At 49.9% G+C, this 19,115-nt stretch overlaps 8 protein-coding genes across 8 annotated transcripts; 3 read left to right on the top strand and 5 right to left on the bottom strand.

The window, feature by feature from the left end:
• Positions 1-1,222: 1,222 nt before the first annotated feature.
• Positions 1,223-5,948, bottom strand: APUU_11585A (GTP-Rho binding exocyst subunit SEC3; the record flags this gene model as incomplete). The annotated part of the gene is made up of 4 exons (XM_041697691.1): positions 1,223-2,156; positions 2,216-3,330; positions 3,382-5,588; positions 5,756-5,948. 4 exons carry the CDS (start codon positions 5,946-5,948, stop codon positions 1,223-1,225), a joined length of 4,449 nt encoding a protein of 1,482 aa, XP_041550951.1.
• A 697-nt stretch (positions 5,949-6,645) lies between these two features.
• Positions 6,646-8,045, top strand: APUU_11586S (nucleolar and coiled-body phosphoprotein 1 family protein; the record flags this gene model as incomplete). The annotated part of the gene is made up of 2 exons (XM_041697692.1): positions 6,646-6,693; positions 6,765-8,045. 2 exons carry the CDS (start codon positions 6,646-6,648, stop codon positions 8,043-8,045), a joined length of 1,329 nt encoding a protein of 442 aa, XP_041550952.1.
• A 475-nt stretch (positions 8,046-8,520) lies between these two features.
• APUU_11587A (uncharacterized protein) lies at positions 8,521-10,376 on the bottom strand (the record flags this gene model as incomplete). Its single annotated transcript, XM_041697693.1, has 2 exons — positions 8,521-9,241; positions 9,295-10,376. 2 exons carry the CDS (start codon positions 10,374-10,376, stop codon positions 8,521-8,523), a joined length of 1,803 nt encoding a protein of 600 aa, XP_041550953.1.
• Positions 10,377-11,199: 823 nt separating this feature from the next.
• On the top strand, positions 11,200-12,912 carry APUU_11588S (cytochrome P450; the record flags this gene model as incomplete). Its single annotated transcript, XM_041697694.1, has 3 exons — positions 11,200-11,531; positions 11,604-12,718; positions 12,776-12,912. The coding sequence occupies 3 exons, from the start codon at positions 11,200-11,202 to the stop codon at positions 12,910-12,912; spliced, it is 1,584 nt and encodes a 527-aa protein (XP_041550954.1).
• Positions 12,913-13,333: 421 nt separating this feature from the next.
• APUU_11589A (mitochondrial 37S ribosomal protein mS37) lies at positions 13,334-13,972 on the bottom strand (the record flags this gene model as incomplete). Its single annotated transcript, XM_041697695.1, has 3 exons — positions 13,334-13,423; positions 13,568-13,644; positions 13,846-13,972. The coding sequence occupies 3 exons, from the start codon at positions 13,970-13,972 to the stop codon at positions 13,334-13,336; spliced, it is 294 nt and encodes a 97-aa protein (XP_041550955.1).
• Positions 13,973-14,280: 308 nt separating this feature from the next.
• APUU_11590S (DnaJ family domain-containing protein) lies at positions 14,281-15,848 on the top strand (the record flags this gene model as incomplete). Its single annotated transcript, XM_041697697.1, has 2 exons — positions 14,281-14,634; positions 14,703-15,848. The coding sequence occupies 2 exons, from the start codon at positions 14,281-14,283 to the stop codon at positions 15,846-15,848; spliced, it is 1,500 nt and encodes a 499-aa protein (XP_041550956.1).
• A 223-nt stretch (positions 15,849-16,071) lies between these two features.
• On the bottom strand, positions 16,072-16,875 carry APUU_11591A (uncharacterized protein; the record flags this gene model as incomplete). The annotated part of the gene is made up of 1 exon (XM_041697698.1): positions 16,072-16,875. One exon carries the CDS (start codon positions 16,873-16,875, stop codon positions 16,072-16,074), a length of 804 nt encoding a protein of 267 aa, XP_041550957.1.
• A 730-nt stretch (positions 16,876-17,605) lies between these two features.
• APUU_11592A (uncharacterized protein) lies at positions 17,606-19,056 on the bottom strand (the record flags this gene model as incomplete). Its single annotated transcript, XM_041697699.1, has 5 exons — positions 17,606-18,054; positions 18,139-18,213; positions 18,276-18,759; positions 18,811-18,876; positions 18,931-19,056. The coding sequence occupies 5 exons, from the start codon at positions 19,054-19,056 to the stop codon at positions 17,606-17,608; spliced, it is 1,200 nt and encodes a 399-aa protein (XP_041550958.1).
• Between the last annotated feature and the right edge of the window lie 59 nt (positions 19,057-19,115).

Consider the following 19,115-nt stretch of genomic DNA (forward strand, 5'->3'; position numbering starts at 1 on the left):
GGGCCGTATTGAGGAATGTGAGGAGCGTCGGTTCAGCGAAGGGAGGAGAGTTGGAATTCTGGTCTGACCAAGAGGACGGGCCGCGACATGCAGAGAGGTATCTGTCGTCGGTATCGGGACTCGGGAGGTTGGAAAGGAATGTGAAGAAAATCGACGCCGTGCGGATCGGTGCCAATTGATTCGATACGATTCTCGACTAAAAATTATTACGGTATACTTGAAACCTAGGGAGAAGAGAATCGACGATCACGATCAGCTTTGAAGATTCTCGTGTCTCTGAGACAGGCCGTGATAAGAAAGAAAGTCAGAAGTCCTCGATCACAAGGCACGGCGCAGCAGCGAGCTCGATGCAGAATCAGGAGTCCACGAGAGGCAGAGCAATCAACACGACAGGTATCCAGACAGGACGGCCACCAATTGACCTCTGAAGCTGTGCGATTTCTGAGCCCCTAGGCGTAGTGGGCGGAGGTGGAGTCCCCGGCCGAGTGCCTTTGCTCAGCTTGGCGGGAACGGTGGAGAAGAGGCAAAGAAGGGGGAGCGAGGGGGAGCATACCAGTTGGAGGATTGGACTGGCAGACGAAACGAGCGGTCGTCTGAGGGAAGGAGAGAAGCTAGGATCGCGCGCACCAGCCCTTGAGACTCGAGGATTGTCAAATGGGGGCAGGCGATCGAGCGAGAAGAAAAGATCCAGAGGTCGATCGTTGTCCAAGCGGGAGGCGGAGAGTCGAGAGCAGATCCAATCGCAGGAATCGTGCCAGGGCTGGACTCAGGTTACTAATGGGCAATTTGGCTCCGTGGGCTGCTGGCTGAGGGCCAACTTGCCATTGTTTGTTTGCTACTGTTGGTTTTTCGTGTCCAGGGTGTTTGGTGTAATAGCCCCTGAGCCTGAAATGAGACCCATGGCACTCAGCTCCCAAACTTTGGCAGTTCCAGCAATCACAATCCTGCCGTCCCGCTCGTTCTTATTGCACTTCACAGGGCTGTCAGCGCCATTGCCCACAACCCCTATGCTCCGACATACCTCTCGTTACACCGTTACACCGTGTTACATGGCCGTAAGAATACTAGTGGTGGTAGGAGGTAATGCATTGCTAGATAGTATCCAACCCAGGCGCCATTTTAAGACCCATACATGGTAAAATAATAGTCCAGTCGTCATGCACTAAGAATTCCTTGCTAGAAAAATAAGTAGAAGAATATAAAAGTTAAAAAGAATACATCATCACTTGCGGAACATGGCAAAAGCATCCTCCTTGCGCCACTCAAGCTCAAGTGAGCCTTCATATACTGTGCGGATGATGTGTTGTGTTCGGTCGTACACCTGCTCATAACGACCCTCACACTCTCGAATCACTTTTAATACCAGGCTCCGACTGAGTCCAGGGTCGTCTGCGTCGCCAAAGTGCTTCTCGACTCGTTTCCTTAGCAATTCAACTCCCCGCCGTATCTCTTTTCCGTCGTAGGCTGCCAGCACCTTCTTCGCTACGGAGCGTGAGTGGCTAGGACGGCTCGCGATGTCTGCTGGGCTACTGGCCGCTGCTGCCAGACCCTCTACCGACTCAATAAAGTCGATTAATTTCCCAAGTGGCCGATGGACCACAGAGTCCAGGTAGAGCTTCATGTGTTCACCCATGTCCTCTTGCGCACGATCACGCCATCGCTCTAGGACCGGTAAGTTTCGAACATCAACCTCCTCAACGTAGTGGTTCATGTTCTCAATCAAGAGAATATGATAATTCAATATTTCCTTGTCTTCGGGATCACCAGAGCTGGCTGCTGCTGCGACTGCCGTGGACTGGCCGGGTGCCTCCTTGGCGATAAATTTCAGTGACTCCCACATCGCCCGGTTGATGCGGTCATACGCCTCGTCGATACTGATGCGGACGTCATAGAGCTCTTGTGATGGATCGGAAAGCATGTTCTCTACTGCAGCAGAGAAGTTGGGGAAGACTCTCATAAACGAAATAACACCCTTTCGCTTGTTGACTTTGACCTTGGTCTCTTCTATGCCACGGATCTGCTCATCGACGAACCGATTAAAGAGGCCAAGAAGGCGAGTGTGCAGCTTCTGGAGTGAGTGGACAATGAAATCTTGGTTGGTATCATCCAACTCGGAGATTGACTTCTCCAGGGCAAACAGGATACCAATTCCTTGTCTGTGGTCATCGTTAGTTTTTGATAAAACGAAATGTTAGCTTGAGTGTCGTAAACTTACAGAGGATCCGCTTTGACGGACCAGTCCACAAGGTTTTGCATGTCAGTAGGCCAGAATGTGTAAAGCTCATCCATGGCCTGCTCAACCTTCCTTGCCATTGCCCGATCCGGATCGGGTGATTGTTTGATGGTGAAGTCGGGAAGTGGACGCTCGTCCGGTGCCCCCGAGGCCACAATATCCGCAAAATCCGCGCTCGAAAGCGATGTTAAGTGGAAGAAACGCACGATAAAATTTTGCTCCTCTGAAATCATCTTCGTCGATTCCTGAAGAGCGCCCGCGAACACTTCGAAAGGTTCAAGCTTTCCATGCTGTTTTTCGCCGGAGGATAGTCTCAATCCCGCAGCCGCCCTGATAGTCTTTCCCCGCCTCACAGTTAGCTTCCTCGCCGCTGTTGTGATGCCTTCCGCTTCCTTCTCTTTGTCTTGATGGGTGAAAAGCAGTTCCTGTTCGTCGCCGGTCATTTTTCTTGCTGTCTTTTTCCATGCCATGCTGTTATCACGGAACTCGGCTTGATAGGATTGTCTGGCGTGTTGTTCGTACGAGGTGATCAAGGATTGCCATTCTGGCCCACTAACTTCCCTAGCGAAGAGGGTTAAAGCACTGTATACCCATAACTCCCGACGAGAATAAACTCTGGCTGAGCCATCAAGTTTCATCGGATCTTTGTTTGAATTTGCTGCCGCATCAGCCCGTTTCTGCTCCGCTACTTGATAAGCGATACCCATAAATTGCTTGAGTCGTTGAAGAAAAGATGTCGAGTGAAAACGGTACTCCTCTTTTTTGTCCTTGATGGCACGCATCTGCCCGATCTCAGTATCAGCATAGACGCCCACAGTGCCGTGGCCCCCAGAAGCATCGAATCGTTTTTTGTTGTGCCAAATTCCGGGATCGATCGTCAACATCGCCTTGTATAAAGCAGAGAGCGCAATCTCGGTGTCCCTTAAGCCATCAGCATTGCTGAGCGATGCTTCTTTCAAGGGTTGTAAGTCCTTTGACGAAATGGAGAGAGTCTTCAATAGAGTTTGTAGTTCACTATGAAGGAGCTTTTGGTTGGCGGTCTGAACTTGTAAACCTTGAGATTGGGTCTCAATATATGATACGTCGTCGCGAAGAGTCTAAATTTGGGTTAGCAAAACGGAATTGAAAAAAGAGAGGCAGAGGCTTACATTGAGTTCGTGCGAATACAAGGTTAGGAGATTGTCTAGCTCCTCACATTCATCAACAGTCTTGTCGATTAGCTTGGCAAGTTGATCTACTTTGCCTTCTTGTTGCTCGAGGTTACCAAGCCAGCTTGTAGCCTCGACACGACCGATCTCTCGACGAACATCTGCTTCAAGATCTTCGATTCTCTTTTCATCTGAAAGACGGCCATTCCAGCCAAGATCAGTCAAGATATCATCAAAGTCCACTCCGCGATCCAGAAGGACTTTCGGGTCAAGTCCGAGCGCTTGACAATACTTTACGGTATTATCTTCATGACGTCTGCGCCTTCGATCTCGAGGAGAGGGCGATACAGAACGCGATCTTGCGTCTTTTTTAGAGGTTAACGCATCCGATGCCCCGCCGGGTACGTCCAGCATAGGCGTTACGGCGGTATCTGCAACAGCCTCTGTAATCTGAACCTTCGGAGGTTCCGGGGCAGCGGGTGCGGCGGGTGCAGCGGGTGCATCTGGTATATCTAGTGGTGGAGTCACTGTAGGTACTGTGGCTTCCTGTGTAGATACAGCAGTAGTCTCTTCAACACGTTCCTCGGCTGTAATCGCCTTAGAGTCCTCGTCTGGTTTCCGAAGGAGGGATGGAGCAGGCACAACACCGGTGATCCCATCGGGTCCTTCCCTAGCGGCTTGCTTTTTTGCAGCAGCCAAAAGCTTCTCCCCAGCACCTCCGGCCCGAGGCTTGAATGCGCCATGCGCGTTAGCAGCCTTGCGGAACGCACCAGCAACATCTTTATTTGACTTCTTTTTGATCATAGGTCCAAGGCCCGGTCGATGGGCGTCAAAAGCATCTTCTTCATTCCCTTTTGGATCTTCCGGAGGACTAGTTGGTGGGGAAGCTGGCTGGCTCTCCTTAATAGTCTCACTTGGCTCAGGCTTTTTCTCTGAAACTGCTTGTGGTGCCTCAACAGCCTTGGCAGGAGTACTGTTACTTGCAGAGGAACCTGGAAATAATGCGGGTGGTACGTCGGCAGCTTGCATATGGCCCGAGCTGCTCAATTGATCTCCTACAGGGGCTGTCGCTTGCCCCGAAGAAGCGGAAATTGCTGTGATACCTCCTTTTGAGGGTTCTTTAACTCGCAGTTCACTCGGAACAAGTCCCGGGACAATGTCATCATTGACTCGTCTCGTCTCGGGTATACTGGAGTTCGAATCTTGACTACGTGGTGTGGGGCGCGGTTCAGGTATAGTTTTGCCACTGCGGGAGGATGGTGGTCGGGGCTCGGTGTGGAGGCTTGATAGGCTACCTTCCTTGGACTCTTTGCTAACCTTTTCCCTCGACTGTGCAGTTCTCAGGCTGCTAGGGACATCCTTATTCCTGGATCCTGGAGGTGAGAGTGGAGATGTTCTCTGCGACCCAGATTCAGCCGCAAGCCGCTCAATTGCACGCGGAGGTGGTAGCTGGTCATTTTGGTCAACTGGGGTGACCGGCGGAGGATGTTGAGGAGGTGCAAATGGAGGGGGTCCACTTTTCCCAGACTGCCCTGTTGATGGCCGTCGCATTTGCTCGCGACTCCTCTGAGCTCGTATGGGCAATTCTTCCTCAGCTGGTCTTCGTTTGGCTGCATCACGACTGCGTGCACGGGCTGCCCAATGAGGTGATTGAGGCCGACTTCCTCCCTGAGACGATGGTGGACGTGGATGAGGGAGCGGTCCTTCAGGGTGCGATGGGCCCGGCATAGGTCCCTTTGCGCCGGATGGTGGTGCTCCCAGAAGGAGTTGTCGCTCACGCTCGTCAAAACCTATGAGATTAGGCATTTTACCACCCGTGTACTTTTTGTAGATCTTCACCAAACTCGCAATGAAGAAGTCCTTCTCCTTTGAGGTTTTCGCGTGCCAGTAATACGGTTTCCCAACATTCACCACAAAGCCTACACTCGACGCCCACTGCTTTTGTTGTTCCTCCAGCGGGGTGGAAGGCACCCATGCATTGAATGATTGAATCGCCGACAGATCATCCAACATCCATGTTTTACCGATCGAGAATGAACCGTCATTATTTTCCCTAGCCTTGTGCATGCGCACTCTTCCGGACCGTCTCACCGCGACGATTATAACTCTCGCTTTCTTGTTCTCAGGGGGTCCAGTCGGCGGAGCGGGGCTGGAAGGATACGCGCTATCTTCCACAATTCGAACGTGAGTGATGTAGGATTCAACCACTGTAGTTTAGGGGAAGCAAAAGTCAGCTTAGAACCTAGACAACGACAGCGGGGCATTGCCCCTGCTGCGAGCCTGTCCAGTTGAAAAAAAGGCTCAGTGGGAAATGGCAACTTCAGCCATGCAGAAAGTTCGATGGGGAATAACTGAGGGTTTGCTGTAGACATACAGGCACCGTCACTATCTTTCTTAGCAAAGCTACTTTGCACAATCCTCCGCTTCTCGTCCTCGAATCTCTCCGCCCTCGATGCACCATCCCCGGAGCCAGCGTGTCCACCATTCCGACTTTCAGCGCCTCGGCGAGGATCCCTTTGCGGCGGGATTTCTCCCGGAGGACCCCTCGATCGATCGGGGCCATTCATGCTTGTGATTCAAATGGTCGGGAGCCTGGATCACTCAGGAGGTATCCAAAGCTAGGTGAACATGGTCGAGAATGCTAGAGAACGCGGGTCGGATGCGCAGGATCGGAACGGAGGCAATAGAAACGTTAGTCTACTCGAGCTGAGTTCAGGCGTAATTAAGAAGTGTGAAGGCAAGAGCGAGAGCAGGACTGTATATCAGACAAAGCCGTGCAAAATGGAGTGACTTCAACGGCATCATTAGCTCATTGCTGGGGATGGAACCGGCGGCGGAGAGCTCGTGGCCGTTACCGGATGATACATGAGTCCTAGTACTCTCCCGTATACTTCTCGAGGTTCGCAATCTATTCAATGTAATTCTGTGTAACAATGGCGTACTTAGAAATTATAACTGTACGATACTATATATAATATTTTTACAAATCATACCAAGCAAAATATAATGTTACATATTGCGACTATCCCCTCAAAACGTTGTGTTCTATGATGCTTGCTTGCTCTTCCCATCTCATGCTCTTGAAGGCACGTGAGCTTTGAATCGAGATAGTGGCCCGACCAATGGGGGAATGTCCCCTGAATGACCGCCTTCAAGTATTTTTTTCTGCCAATTTTTTTTTCGCATTATCACTTTTTTCTTTCAAGAAATCAACAACGGCATAAGCACGGATTGACCCTGGAAGGCCCATATCATTTTGCTGAAATGGCTGTTCACAGTAAAAAAGGCGCATCCGCAAAGACGGAGAAGAAGGTAACGTGCTTCCACACCACCGAAATTTATAATATCAAGAGTGGTTTTACTGACAACGTTCGATGAAGCAGACAAAGGCCAGCAAGGGTGCCGACACTGCACTTCCGCCAAATTTGATCTCGGTGCTCTCGCTGTTCTTTTCTGAAAATGGGTTTCCATCTACAGGCGCAGCTTTTACCAAGGAGCTGGCCAAAAAGTCCATCAAAGCGCCTGAAACGGACTCGAAAGATGTACCCTCTCTACTAGAAATTTTCCAAACCTCCGAAGCCCAAGCGGACGGCAAGACGGCTTCCAGCTCCTCTGGCAGCTCATCTTCGCGCAGTGACAGTGATGCCGATAGCTCATCAGACTCCGACTCATCTAACTCTGATGTGGAGATGTCCGAGGCACCAAAGCCTCAGCGGAAGAGACGCGATTCGTCCTCTTCAGCTTCCTCGTCTTCGTCTTCATCTTCTTCGTCATCTTCTTCTTCGTCATCTTCTTCTTCGTCATCTTCTTCTTCGTCGTCCTCTTCGTCCTCATCCTCGTCGAGTTCTGACAGTGATGCTGATGATGAAGACGAGGACGAGGTAGCGCCTGCCCCTGGCCCTGCTTCTAAAGGAGTTAAGCGGAAGGCTGAATCAAGCTATTCTTCGTCCTCGGGATCTGATTCAGAGGAAGCTCCGAAAGCAAAGAAGACCAAAGTAACATCGGTGGCTAAGGAATCCTCTTCGTCCTCATCGGACTCTGAATCCGATGCCTCTTCCAGCTCTTCTTCAAGCTCCTCGTCCAGCTCGTCCAGCTCTTCTTCAAGCTCCTCGTCTAGCTCGTCCAGCTCATCGTCGGATTCATCTTCCGACTCATCTGATTCCTCGTCCTCGTCCGACTCTGAATCTGAATCCGACTCCGCCAAAAAGGCAGACAAGAAGGCCCTCAAAACCGCCACCAAAACGCCCCTTCCTCCTTCTGACTCGAGCTCCAGCGAGTCCTCAGATGACTCCTCCGAGGGGTCCTCTAGCACTAGCGGTACACTACAGAACTCTGAGTCCGAAGCTCCTGCCAAAACGGCTGCTGCCGCATCCCAAGCCCCTATCTCTTCTAGCGCTAGCCCAGCTCCAGGAAACGACAACGGAAACGGCAAGAGAAATCACACCGGCACTCGTCCTACGCCCCTAGCAGCCCTCAGCGAGCTTCCTCATGACCACCCGTCCAACACCTACATCCCTTACGCATACGCCGAGAAGGCTTTCAAAGATCTCTCTGTGACTCGCGGCAAGGGATTCACTAAGGAAAAGAACAAGAAGAAGCGTGGCTCGTACCGTGGTGGCCCTATCGACATCGGTGGCGGAAAGTCGTTCAAGTTCGATGACTGAATGACCGACTAGGATGATACCATGCGAGGCCAGACATAGTCCCCGGTTCATCTTTCTGCGCTAATTACATCCTCTTTGTGTTTCTACTGCGGCGTTTTCTTTACGTCCAACAAAAAGCTCGTTTTATTCAAGGGGATAGATCTAATCTCTAGCAATAGATCTCGTTTATGTCGCTTGCAAGCAAGGCGCTTATGGAGCTAGGAGTGAATTATTTCTGTTGTTTTATTTCCCCCTTTCGTTAAGGGACAAAAATTGCCTAAAAGCTTTCTAAATCTTGTGGCTATCGCAAAATTCAAATGCTATTTATTTTCCAAGGTAGCAACGCCATAGTACCCTCTATATGCTTTTAAATCCCGATATCAGCCGTAAAACTCACCTCCTGTAAACAATGCCATATAAAAAAAAGAACAGAAAAGAAAAGAAAGAAAATATTGCTTAACGATCCTTACACTATCGTGAAGAAGAAGCAGGCAAATCAGAGATCCCTCCGCCTCCACGCGCCAGGCGCTTCAAGTGGCCTCCATCTTCTATCCCAACCAGTTGTCTGTTCATTTGCAATGCTCCGGTCATCGATCTCTGAAAACGGTTTCTGGGACCTCAACTTGGAGCAGGTTGTTGTATCCCTACTATCCGGCCTCTCATAGGCAGACAACTCGATGGCATCGTTGGCATTGGTCGTTTTGTTCTTGTTATAATCCAGGTTCAAATCGAGGGCGTCGCGGTACCAATTCTGATTCGGCCCTGTTAAATCATCCGTAGACGCGAAATCCAGCCGAACTATCCCCCCAGCGATACCTGTGTATATGGTGGGCGATAAGAGCGATGGAGATGACATAGTGTAGATTGCACCACGGTATCTGTTTCTAGAAACCCGAGGAAAATGACCATTACGGGAGGTGGGAGGGTTGACAGAAAGAAAGATAGAGAGGTCTTTGCTTGGATAGCTTGGGGATGGTTGACTTTGGGCGAGGCTCGAAGACGAAAAGCCATTGGCCGTGGGGTTTGCCTGTCGCCTCGTTTCGCGGTAGCTGTACGTAGTTGGCATTCGAAGGTCGAATATCTTGAGGACAGCATCGCCACCTGCACCGACGACAAAGCGGTCATGGCCGAATGGATGAATGCTATACACGGGATTATAATCCGCTATATCTACGTAAAGCATTTCGTATGGCTTGTGCGAGCGTAAATCATGAAGTCTGCATGCCATAAGCACTGGTCGTTCGTTAATAAGGGTGACATAAAGGCTTACCTCAAGGCACCATCTCCCCAGGCTGCAAGGAAAGTATTGCCTGGGGAGTCTCCAGTCTGTCCGCTAAGGGGTTCAATTGCGGTAGCAATTGGCCTTCTTGCAAGTCTGTTTAATGCTGCTGGGACCAAATCGTCTGCGGATATTGAATGCTCCGTCGATATTCGTTCCTGCGAGATTGTCGAGACCGCAATTGGGTCTTCTGGGCGAGCTGTGGCCACCGCGAAACGATTTGGGGAAAGAAATTTGGAACTCCTGTTACGCCCAGAACCTCCCTCACCTATCTGGAGATTCCCGAATGCTTGGACTTCTGCATCGTTTGTTGTCGTGCTGTAAAATGCGATTATTCCATTGTTGAACTGGGTTGCGAGTATTGGCTCTGGGCCGTTGGACATATCTGTCCGTTCAATCTCTAGGCCATAAGTCTGAAACTTTTGTTTAAGGTCATAGGTGTGACTATCTGGTGCAATTGCTAGATGCACAAGTTCACCGCGCATTCGGCCAAGAATCAAATGTTCCTGATTTGGACTTTTTGCGCTGTGCTCTGGGCGCAGGAGATGGAGGCTATTGATATCATCATGGCTACTGATATGTTCCAAATCATTGAAGACAAAGGATTTTCGCGATTTTTGAGATCCAGTCTGTCGAATCTGGAGTATCAGCTCATGCGCCGCGCTCCAGGCCAGCACCTCACGTCGGTCATGCCAACTCGATCCATTCCAAACTTCATATGAGTCGATGGCAGGCCGATATTCATGGGTAGGATTATCATTCCGAGTTGCCTGGAGCGATCCGCCTATCTGCTCTGCATCAGATGGACGGCGAACGAACCGGCCTACAATCGCATGCCTATCCGAGGCGCGGGAACGAGAAGTGAGAGCCTGGGCCGCATCTTTCCAAAATGGGGGTGTAGGTATGTTGTAAAAGCGGCTATTCAAAAAAGCCCGGAAAATCCTCCAATCTTCGCCAGAAATGATTTCGTGTAGTCGGCGACACGTCCGGCCCAAATACGCCAAGGCACTTGCAGTTGGCAGATGAGTGGCGACAAGATAAATGACCTCCGCAGGCAAGTCGGAAAGAAGCATGATAAATGCTTTGAGTTCTATTTTCAATACAGGTTGCAGAAAACGAGTGTTCTGCAAGACGTCCTGTTAAATAGCTTGATCAAGTATTATGTTTGTTGTTTAAGGAAATCAAGGGTGCGTCCCTAATTGTACCCGTCTATTTGATAAAAATTCTAGGTATTGAAACAATCGAAAACGACGTATTGCCTTGAATCATCGTGGGGATCAATGTCAGACTAGGGCGCAGCGATGAGCCATTATGTGACTCATGTAAGAAACATCTTTCGGGGCAAGAAATAAGGCAGCACGAACTAGATTCGTTCGGTGAGGGAAGCTACCACACAGCGGCGTCAGCTCTTGAAAATAAAAATAAAAAATAGGCCTAGGATGAATCAGGCTCCTAAGCGGGAGTATCGTGAATATAGGTAGGATAGGGAAGCGGCGCAGAGTGGGTGGAAAATGTGGTGGTGAGTTCTTATGTCATCCAATCATCATCTCTTTGTATGACAGCCTCCAGGAACTTCATCGCATTGCTTCTTGCTGCAACAAGACCTCCTAGATTTTTCATGACTAACTGATACTACAACGGGGTCACACAATCCCTCGACCACTCTCTGGGTATCACTGGCACCGTCCCCGGACCCTTTCTCCCCATGCGGGGGCACACCAGCAGGGCAGGTCTAACCGGCGGCGGGGTGATTAGTTATTGCCGATAGCCCATTGCTTGGAGACACAAGATAAGCTCAAAACATATAAGAAGCACAACTTGGTTCTCCTGCCATTCTCCTGCTTCTCGCTCTGAAAGGATTCCGGATCTCGAATTTGACCTTGTTGTCTCTGCATCATGGAAGTTCCAATGTTCGTCTGGATAGCACCAATCGTGCTAGGCATACTTCTCCTTTACGAGTTCGTGATATATCCTGTTTTTCTGTCTCCATTGTCAAAGCTTCCAAGTGCACATTGGACGGCTCCAATATCCCCTGCCTGGATTATCTGGAGGCGATATCGAGGCCAGAATAACAGGACCATCCATGCAGCCCATGAACAACTAGGGCCCATAGTGAGGCTTGGCCCATCGGAGATCTCCATAAATTGTGTCGAGGGAGGTATAAAGTCGGTCTATACGGGCGGATTCGACAAGCATGATTGGTATCCGCGCGTCTTCGGCTCTTTTGGGTAAGTAAAGATAGGGGGGAGAGAACGTCTTTCAGCAAACAAAGGCACTAAGTCGACATTACATGCATATAGGACCGTCAGCATGTTCACCATGACCGGTAGCAAAGCCCATTCTACCCGGAAAAGGATGCTATCCAATATATACAGCAAATCCTTCCTACAATCGTCCCCTCACCTAAAACTTATATCCAAAACGATCATTTTTGAACGTCTCCTGCCTATCCTTCTAGGGGCTGCCACCTCCAAAACGGATATCGATGTCCATGACCTTAACCAGGGATTGACCATGGATTTTGTCTCGGCATACCTCTTTGGGTTAACTAATGGGACTAATTTCCTACAGGACCAGGAATTCAGACGCAAAATGCTGTACCTCTACCAATGCAGAAAACCGTTTGAATTCTATCATCAAGAAGTCCCGGGCCTTTTGGCTCCCCTGAAAAGCATAGGCATCCGTTTGATCCCTAAGTGGTGCGATGACGCGAATGAGATCCTCGATTCCTGGGGCTTGGAGCTTTGCGATAAAGCGGAGGCGTGTATTGATTCAACAGAGCTCAATATCGAGCCTGTTGTATACAAACATCTAAAACAAGCAGTTTCAAAACAGACCCCGCTCAAGATAGACAACCAAAGGTTGCACGAAGAATATCTTGAGCAGCAGAGGCTCGATATTGCCTGTGAGCTATACGACCACCTCACAGCGGGACATGAAACTAGCGCTGTCGTTCTGACCTACCTTCTCTGGGAACTATCTCAACATCCGGACTTACAAAAGGACCTCTGCGAGGAACTTCGTACTCTGAGCCCGGAAATATCCTACCCGCCATCATCGGCGGTACCAGAACTACCGCCATCCAAATCCATAGACTCCTTGCCTCTCCTAGATGCAATACTCACGGAAACATTGCGACTCCACGCTTCGATCCCAGGAATTCAACCACGAGTAACTCCATTCCCCACGTGCAAGCTTGTCGGATATGACAATATCCCCGCGAACACAAGGGTAAACGCACAAGCGTACTCTCTCCATCGCAACGCCGAAGTGTTTCCTGACCCTGAGACATGGGAGCCGAAGCGGTGGCTCAAGGACTACAACACCGCCTCAGATCTGGAGGAAAGAAGGCGATGGTTCTGGGCATTTGGAAGCGGCGGGCGAATGTGTGTGGGGAGTAACCTGGCTGTGCAAGGTAACATAGATATCTCATTCCATGACAAGACGACGAATGGTGCTAATAAGTTAATAGAAATGAAGTTGGTTGCCGCAGCTATATATGCTAATTTCAGAACTTCCATTGTCGACGACGACGGTATTGAAGCGATTGACGCTTACACTGTCAAACCGAGGGGAGAAAAATTGGTTCTCAGATTCGAACATTTATAATAAACCCAGCACTCAGTTCCTCAGCCCCTGGTAGGTTTTGCTTCTGCCACCGGTACCGCCGTTGAGACCACTACACTTTCACTTGGACAGGATGCTTTTTTCTTGTTCCAGAATAACCCAATGTTGGGAATAAATCTTTGCTTCCCAAATCAAAGTAATATACAGACAGTGCGTACATATACAAAAGGCTAGATCAAGAATTCTGCCCATGCAAGCCATAAACTCCATAAGTGACATCCCCCTCAAATCTCCCCAGTCGAGACAGGAATGGGGGCAGCGTTCAACAATGCTACCTTATGCAGGCAAACTCGGGCGCTGGAAAACTTCGGAGCGCCCATTATTTCGCATATCGCATGCGGTCGAGTCCCCGAAAAAGAACCCCGGTCCCAATATAACACAACTCCTCTGCCCGAACCAGCATTTAAGTCTTCTTCTTCTTCGGCCCCACAACCTTCGGATACATTCGCATAAGGTGGTAGTTGATAGCGTTCCTCTTGGTGGTTTTGGGTTTCTGTATGCGAGAATCAAACCATTAGCATATCATTCATTGTCGGCATTCGAAAGAGTGGAGCAAAACCATGGCGGGTCATGACAATGCAAAACATATAACTCAAGTAATGTGCCAGAACTCTTGAGTTGGAAGGTGTATACGCACATGTGAATCCATACACTCTCTCAGCTGCTGCTCCAGAGCAACACACCCTTCCTTTGGCCCTGCTGATGCCCAGCAACCTGCAATGGAAGGAAAATGATATGTTAGCCTCGTCTTATAAGGTGAAATGTATCCGCCGTAGATTGGATTGGGGTTCCTTGAATGGACATCAGGCGATTCGTTGCAAGGTCCCTTCCCCCACCAATTAAACCCCAATCAATGCAACCCAATCCATCCACGAATACAGCAAAACATCCAAAACAAGAGACGAGCGAACGTACTCAGCATCGCAGACATAACCGCCGCACAGGGACTAAGTTCATTTGAGACCGGGGCGCGCACGCGGAGGTGTGTGATCGAGTTTAAACGGACCGGGTTGAGGCGGGTTGAGACGTTTTTCGGCGGCATCTTGTCGGGTAGGCTGCGCTTGCCTCTTCGCTCTGAATATGAGAACGGGGAATTCTTATTGACAAGGGTGGAGTCGGGGGTGGTCGCGGCCCTGTATGAATTGAACGCTGGTAGAAATTATTGCGGTGCTGGTTCCTGTCGGAGGCCGCCAAGACTTGTTGGAATAATTCTCCCGAGTCCGCGGAGGTTGCTGACGTAAACATTCATTGATTGATGGGGCGATTTACTTGGGGTTGGCGTCCGAGTCTGGATCCTACTTACACTATAGATCTTTTTGTCTCTTTTTATTCATTATCGCCAAGGTCGATATGGCTACAAAACAGCCTGGAGTTTTCAAAATCACAAAAGCACTCGCACGGTCTCCAGCAACACAAAACCGGAGGCGCTTCTCGGCCCTCCCTCGGCGGCAAAATGCGGCCTCGAAACCAAACGAAGACGATAAGCCGCGAGAGACGCGGAATGAACCCGAGGAAGAAGGTGCCATGACGCGGAGGCTCTCCGAGATGACAGAACAAGCTATACTTGAAGGAGGGCGGTCTACACGCAAGAACCTGTCGCACGCGGGGTTCTCGGAGGATCTCAAGAAGGAACTTGAAGAGAGGGTTGCGGCGGCGGCGTTTAAGAGTGACCATGCGGCGGCGCACTCTATAGCCAACATGCCAGTATGTTTGATCCCGATTCTATCCACAATACATGCGAATATGGTGCCCTGACATGTTATTTTTTGCAGGAAAGCGCAGGACAAGGAACCCGGGATGTCGCCGGAGCTGCACCCTGGACTGGAACGGAGAGTACACACGACGTCACGCTGCGCATGCTTGATAGCTCGAAGAAACCGCTCCGTACGCCGTATAAGATCCCCCAACCGGGACCCATTGACACACGGCTCGCCCCTAAACCGCCGCGCCACCCCGGTTTGCGCATCGCCGGCGCGAAAGAACGAACCGCTACCTACACATTGAGTCAAAGTAATGGTATTACGGAGACGGAACGAGAAGCTATGAGAAGGGAGATGCGAGAGCGATTCACGCCGGGTGCTCGGCCGATGCCGGCGACGTTACAAGGGCTAGCGTCTCTGGCGAATGAACGGATCGAGGACGCCATTTCCCGGGGCCAGTTCGATAGAATAAAGCGGGGGAAGGGCGTCGGTACGGAAGCGGACCATAACGCCAATAGCCCGTTTATAGACACGACGGAATACTTCATGAATAAGATCATCCAGAAACAGGAGATTGTCCCTCCCTGGATTGAGAAGCAACAGGAACTCGGGCGGGAAGTCGAGAGGTTCCGGCAACGACTGAGAGTCGAATGGCGACGGCACGCAGCGAGGATGATAGCCAGCCGGGGAGGGTCTCTAGAGGTGCAGATGCGACGAGCTCAAGCATACGCAGCCGCAGAGGCTCGGCATACCAGCCGAGTTAATATCGAGAAAGCGTTCCTCGATTCCGACTCTGCCTCTACGACTTCAACCAGCGAAACCTCTTCTCTGGATAACGACTCTAAACTACCACATCTCTCCCCTCTCCGCGACCCACAATACATGGCAAACGAACGCTCATTCCTCGAGCTATCGGTAAAAACTATTAATGGCAATACACGCTCATACAATCTGCAAGCGCCGCCGGTAGCACAAAAGCCGTATCTCAACCTCGAGCGTGAGCTGGCGGCTTGTTATACCGACGTTGCTCCCACTTTAGCAGAGGAGATCAAGCGGCGTGCTACTGAGAGGGCACGTCCTTCCGCACCTATTGGGGCGAAGGCAACGAGCGTGCTTGACTCACTAGGTACTTCTCATACGACTCGGGTGTACGAAGAAAATCAGTCTAAGAGCTATGGTTTTAAGCAATTTTGGCAAGACATGTTTTCCAAGAAGTGATTGGTACTATAGATCTGGTCCTATGTATGCATACGCTTGTAAATACGCGATAGCGTAAATTATGTAGGCACGGTACCACCAATCAACAAGCATGCTCTTATTTCAAACTATTCTGATAGCTAGAACTGGAAGTAACTTTGAATATGAATAATAAGGACCCAGAAAGCGAGCACCTGGTGTAAACGAGTGGCAATACAAGGCACGGTATCATGTGCATCAGGAGTTATACAGTGGCGCGAAGTTCGTTTTGTGGGAACCGTGACTTGTCATCAGCGGTTTTGTGAAGACTTTCTTCACTCAGCCTGGCTTTATACAAGACTTTGTACAGATCAATCACGAGTGTACGAAGAGCCCATGCACCGGCTATTAATTGATAGTACAGAGCCAAAACCAACACCAACGCTAGTAGCACCCAGTCCCAGCTGTTGATTTTGTAGGCCCGGGCAACGCCCATCCAAAGGAATGCTGTATAACACATCAGGCAGTTGGCGGCAAGGTAACGTATTATAACAGACATAAGAACAAGTTCCCCATGTTTCACGCCTTGATTTGTGTGTGCCTTATTCTCGTCGAATCTTGGTGCAGCCGCATACTTAAGTGTTCTCGTCGACTTTATTAGACACAAAACGCTCAAGGTCATGGCAAGGGCGAACAGGGGTTGTAAAGGATGTTGAGCAATGAGGTCTTGCGTAATAACGGTGCGAGTGATCCCCTGATTAGAGATGCACCCGTCTCGGTTGCAACAGACCATCTGGTCTGCCGGCACCTCGTACATGCTGCCCAAGTGAAAGGAATAGTTGTATCTGAGAGGAGGGATGCTATCGCGTTTCATGGGAATGATGAAGTTATGCCACGGTATCTTTGGCATACCGTTCTTCGGCCAGCCGGCCTGTTCCATGTCGTTGTCGCCAAACGGAAGACGAGAGATGACTTCAGTATCTCCAACCCAGATTTCGTTGACGGCGTTGTCTGGCTGTGTGAAGTCGTTGGACTTGACACCGTGGACGGCAGATAGTTTCTGGCCCATGGAAGATGAGGTCTCGCAAAAAAAAAAGAGTGTAATAGTTTTGTATGATAGTCGTGGCTGAATATTAGATGTAGCACGGCATCAAACAGGAATGAGCCTGGAAGATACGACTCGGCCGTGCAGGGGCCTCGAGGTGACGATGACCTCCATCGCGACTTCCATGGAGAGTTCCTTCTACTTTCAGATGGTACTGGTGGCTCAAGTCAAACCAGGAAGGTGCGACTGAGTTTGGCCATATGAGCAGGTACGCTTCCGAGCGGACTGATTATAGTCTCCGCCATCGGGAGTAATTGACGCTGGCTTGTTATTGTTGGCAGTCTCCAGAACTTCAATCATGAAGGGAGTGGCAACAATGGAGACAACAGCGAAAGCAATGACGGCTAGAGGGCGAATATGAGGATAGTGGTTCCAGAAACACTCGTAATTAGATCCGTTTAAATGGATTTGGAGTTCAAAGCATTAGGGCAAATTGAACGGTCCGGTCCTAGATCGAGTCCTTCCCTTCTAATCTATATATCAACCTGGGCGTGTCCATATATAGGCTGATATTGATTTATATAATAGTAATCATACTCCTATGCTTTTATAGTATATAGCAATGCTTCCGGTGTGGTTTCAATTGCGCATAAATCAACCCAAACTTTTCTTGAGAAGCCAATTCATGTGGTATATAACATAAAACCCCAATATCCTGGAATCTAACCTAACTCCCAAATAGAACCATACAAGTTTAGGACAACTCCATATCAAACTCCTCATACCCTTTCCCCCTCTTCCTATTCTCCGTCTCCCGTTCCCGTTCCCGTTCCTTCTTCCTCTCCCTCTCTGCCTCCGCATAAGCATTACTCGTAGTCATAAGCTCCCCCTGCCCATAAATCGGCGTAATCCTTTCCTGGCTAGTATTCGTCTCAAAAACACGCGTGATCTCCGTATCCTTCCGAATGCCCTTCCAGGGCTGTCGCGAGGAGAATCTCTTCAGATCCGTCGCTGCAGCGGATCGCGAGGGGTCTCGTGTAGATGAGGCACCTGTGCCTGTTCCTGTGCCGTTGTAGGGATACGGGGAGGAGCTTATGTGTAGCGGGCCGGACTTGAACAGTTTGCGGAGCGACGAGAGCGAGCCGGACATTAGGCCCAGGTTGAATTCGACGACCATCCAGATTAGGGACGATGAGGCCGATTCTAGAAAGTGATTGTTAGTGGGTTATATTGGGGTTGGGTGGGTTGTTGAGGTAGAAGGGGACGGTGTAGTGTGGTGAGACGTACTGGTGAAGTTTGTTGAGTCTTGGGTGTAGGAGAGAGTGCTGAAGCGGACGAGGGCTGCTATGCATGCAAGGAATCCTGCAATGTTTTTATTAGCGAGAAAAGGTCCCTGGTATAGCGTTAAATATAGGATAATGTACCAATAGCAAACAAGCCGAGAATCATAAGGCGTTTTTTCACTGGCATCTGGAGTTTCCAGACAGGACGAATAGGCAGGGAAAGGATTAACACATCCAGGAGGAACATGATGACTCCCTGTGTCATGAGAACGGCGTAGTGTATATGCGGTGTCCAGCATTTGGCATCTGTGATGCTCTTGTCATATCCAGCGTTGACTGGTTGGCATTGAAAAGCCAATGCAAAGGTCATGGCGATTGTAAACACTGCGATGAAGGCCATGATTGATATCCCGGCAATGCGGATAGACTTGTTAGGGAAGAGACGCAGGATGAAAATAGTAATGCTAAATTTCACAAGCGCCCCGACGATGAGGTAGCAACATTCTGTGCCAAATTGAATCTTGAACCACACTACAAGATCTTCTGGGGATACATCGACTGTGTCGGCTCCAAGACCGAAGTAAGTTATCGTGAATGCCATAGCAGAGAAAGCATTTACGGCAACCTGTACAAGTCAATGGCCCTGCAATTGCTGTGCTTGGTGTGCTGGACTTACCAGGGCAAATACTACCATCCAGTCATCCAGCCCAAAGCTGCACAGAACAAATTTTCGAAGATATAACTGTCAAACCCATCAGTGCTCTCGATCTCCCGCAGAATAGTTCGGTCAACGTACACGAAGGGCGCAGATGAGCGTCGTCAAGATGGCCAGCACCAAGACGATGGCACGCACGACTATGGTCATCTGGGCAGTGCCTCCACTGCCGCCATCTGCATCTCGCTCCATCATCGCGGCTCCCATGGTGGGTGAAATGCCTCAATGGACAGCAACAGAGCAAACAGCAAAGTTTGGGTCGGGAG

Source organism: Aspergillus puulaauensis, chromosome 1 (genome assembly GCF_016861865.1).
Source record: "Aspergillus puulaauensis MK2 DNA, chromosome 1, nearly complete sequence".
Lineage (NCBI taxonomy): Eukaryota > Fungi > Ascomycota > Eurotiomycetes > Eurotiales > Aspergillaceae > Aspergillus > Aspergillus puulaauensis.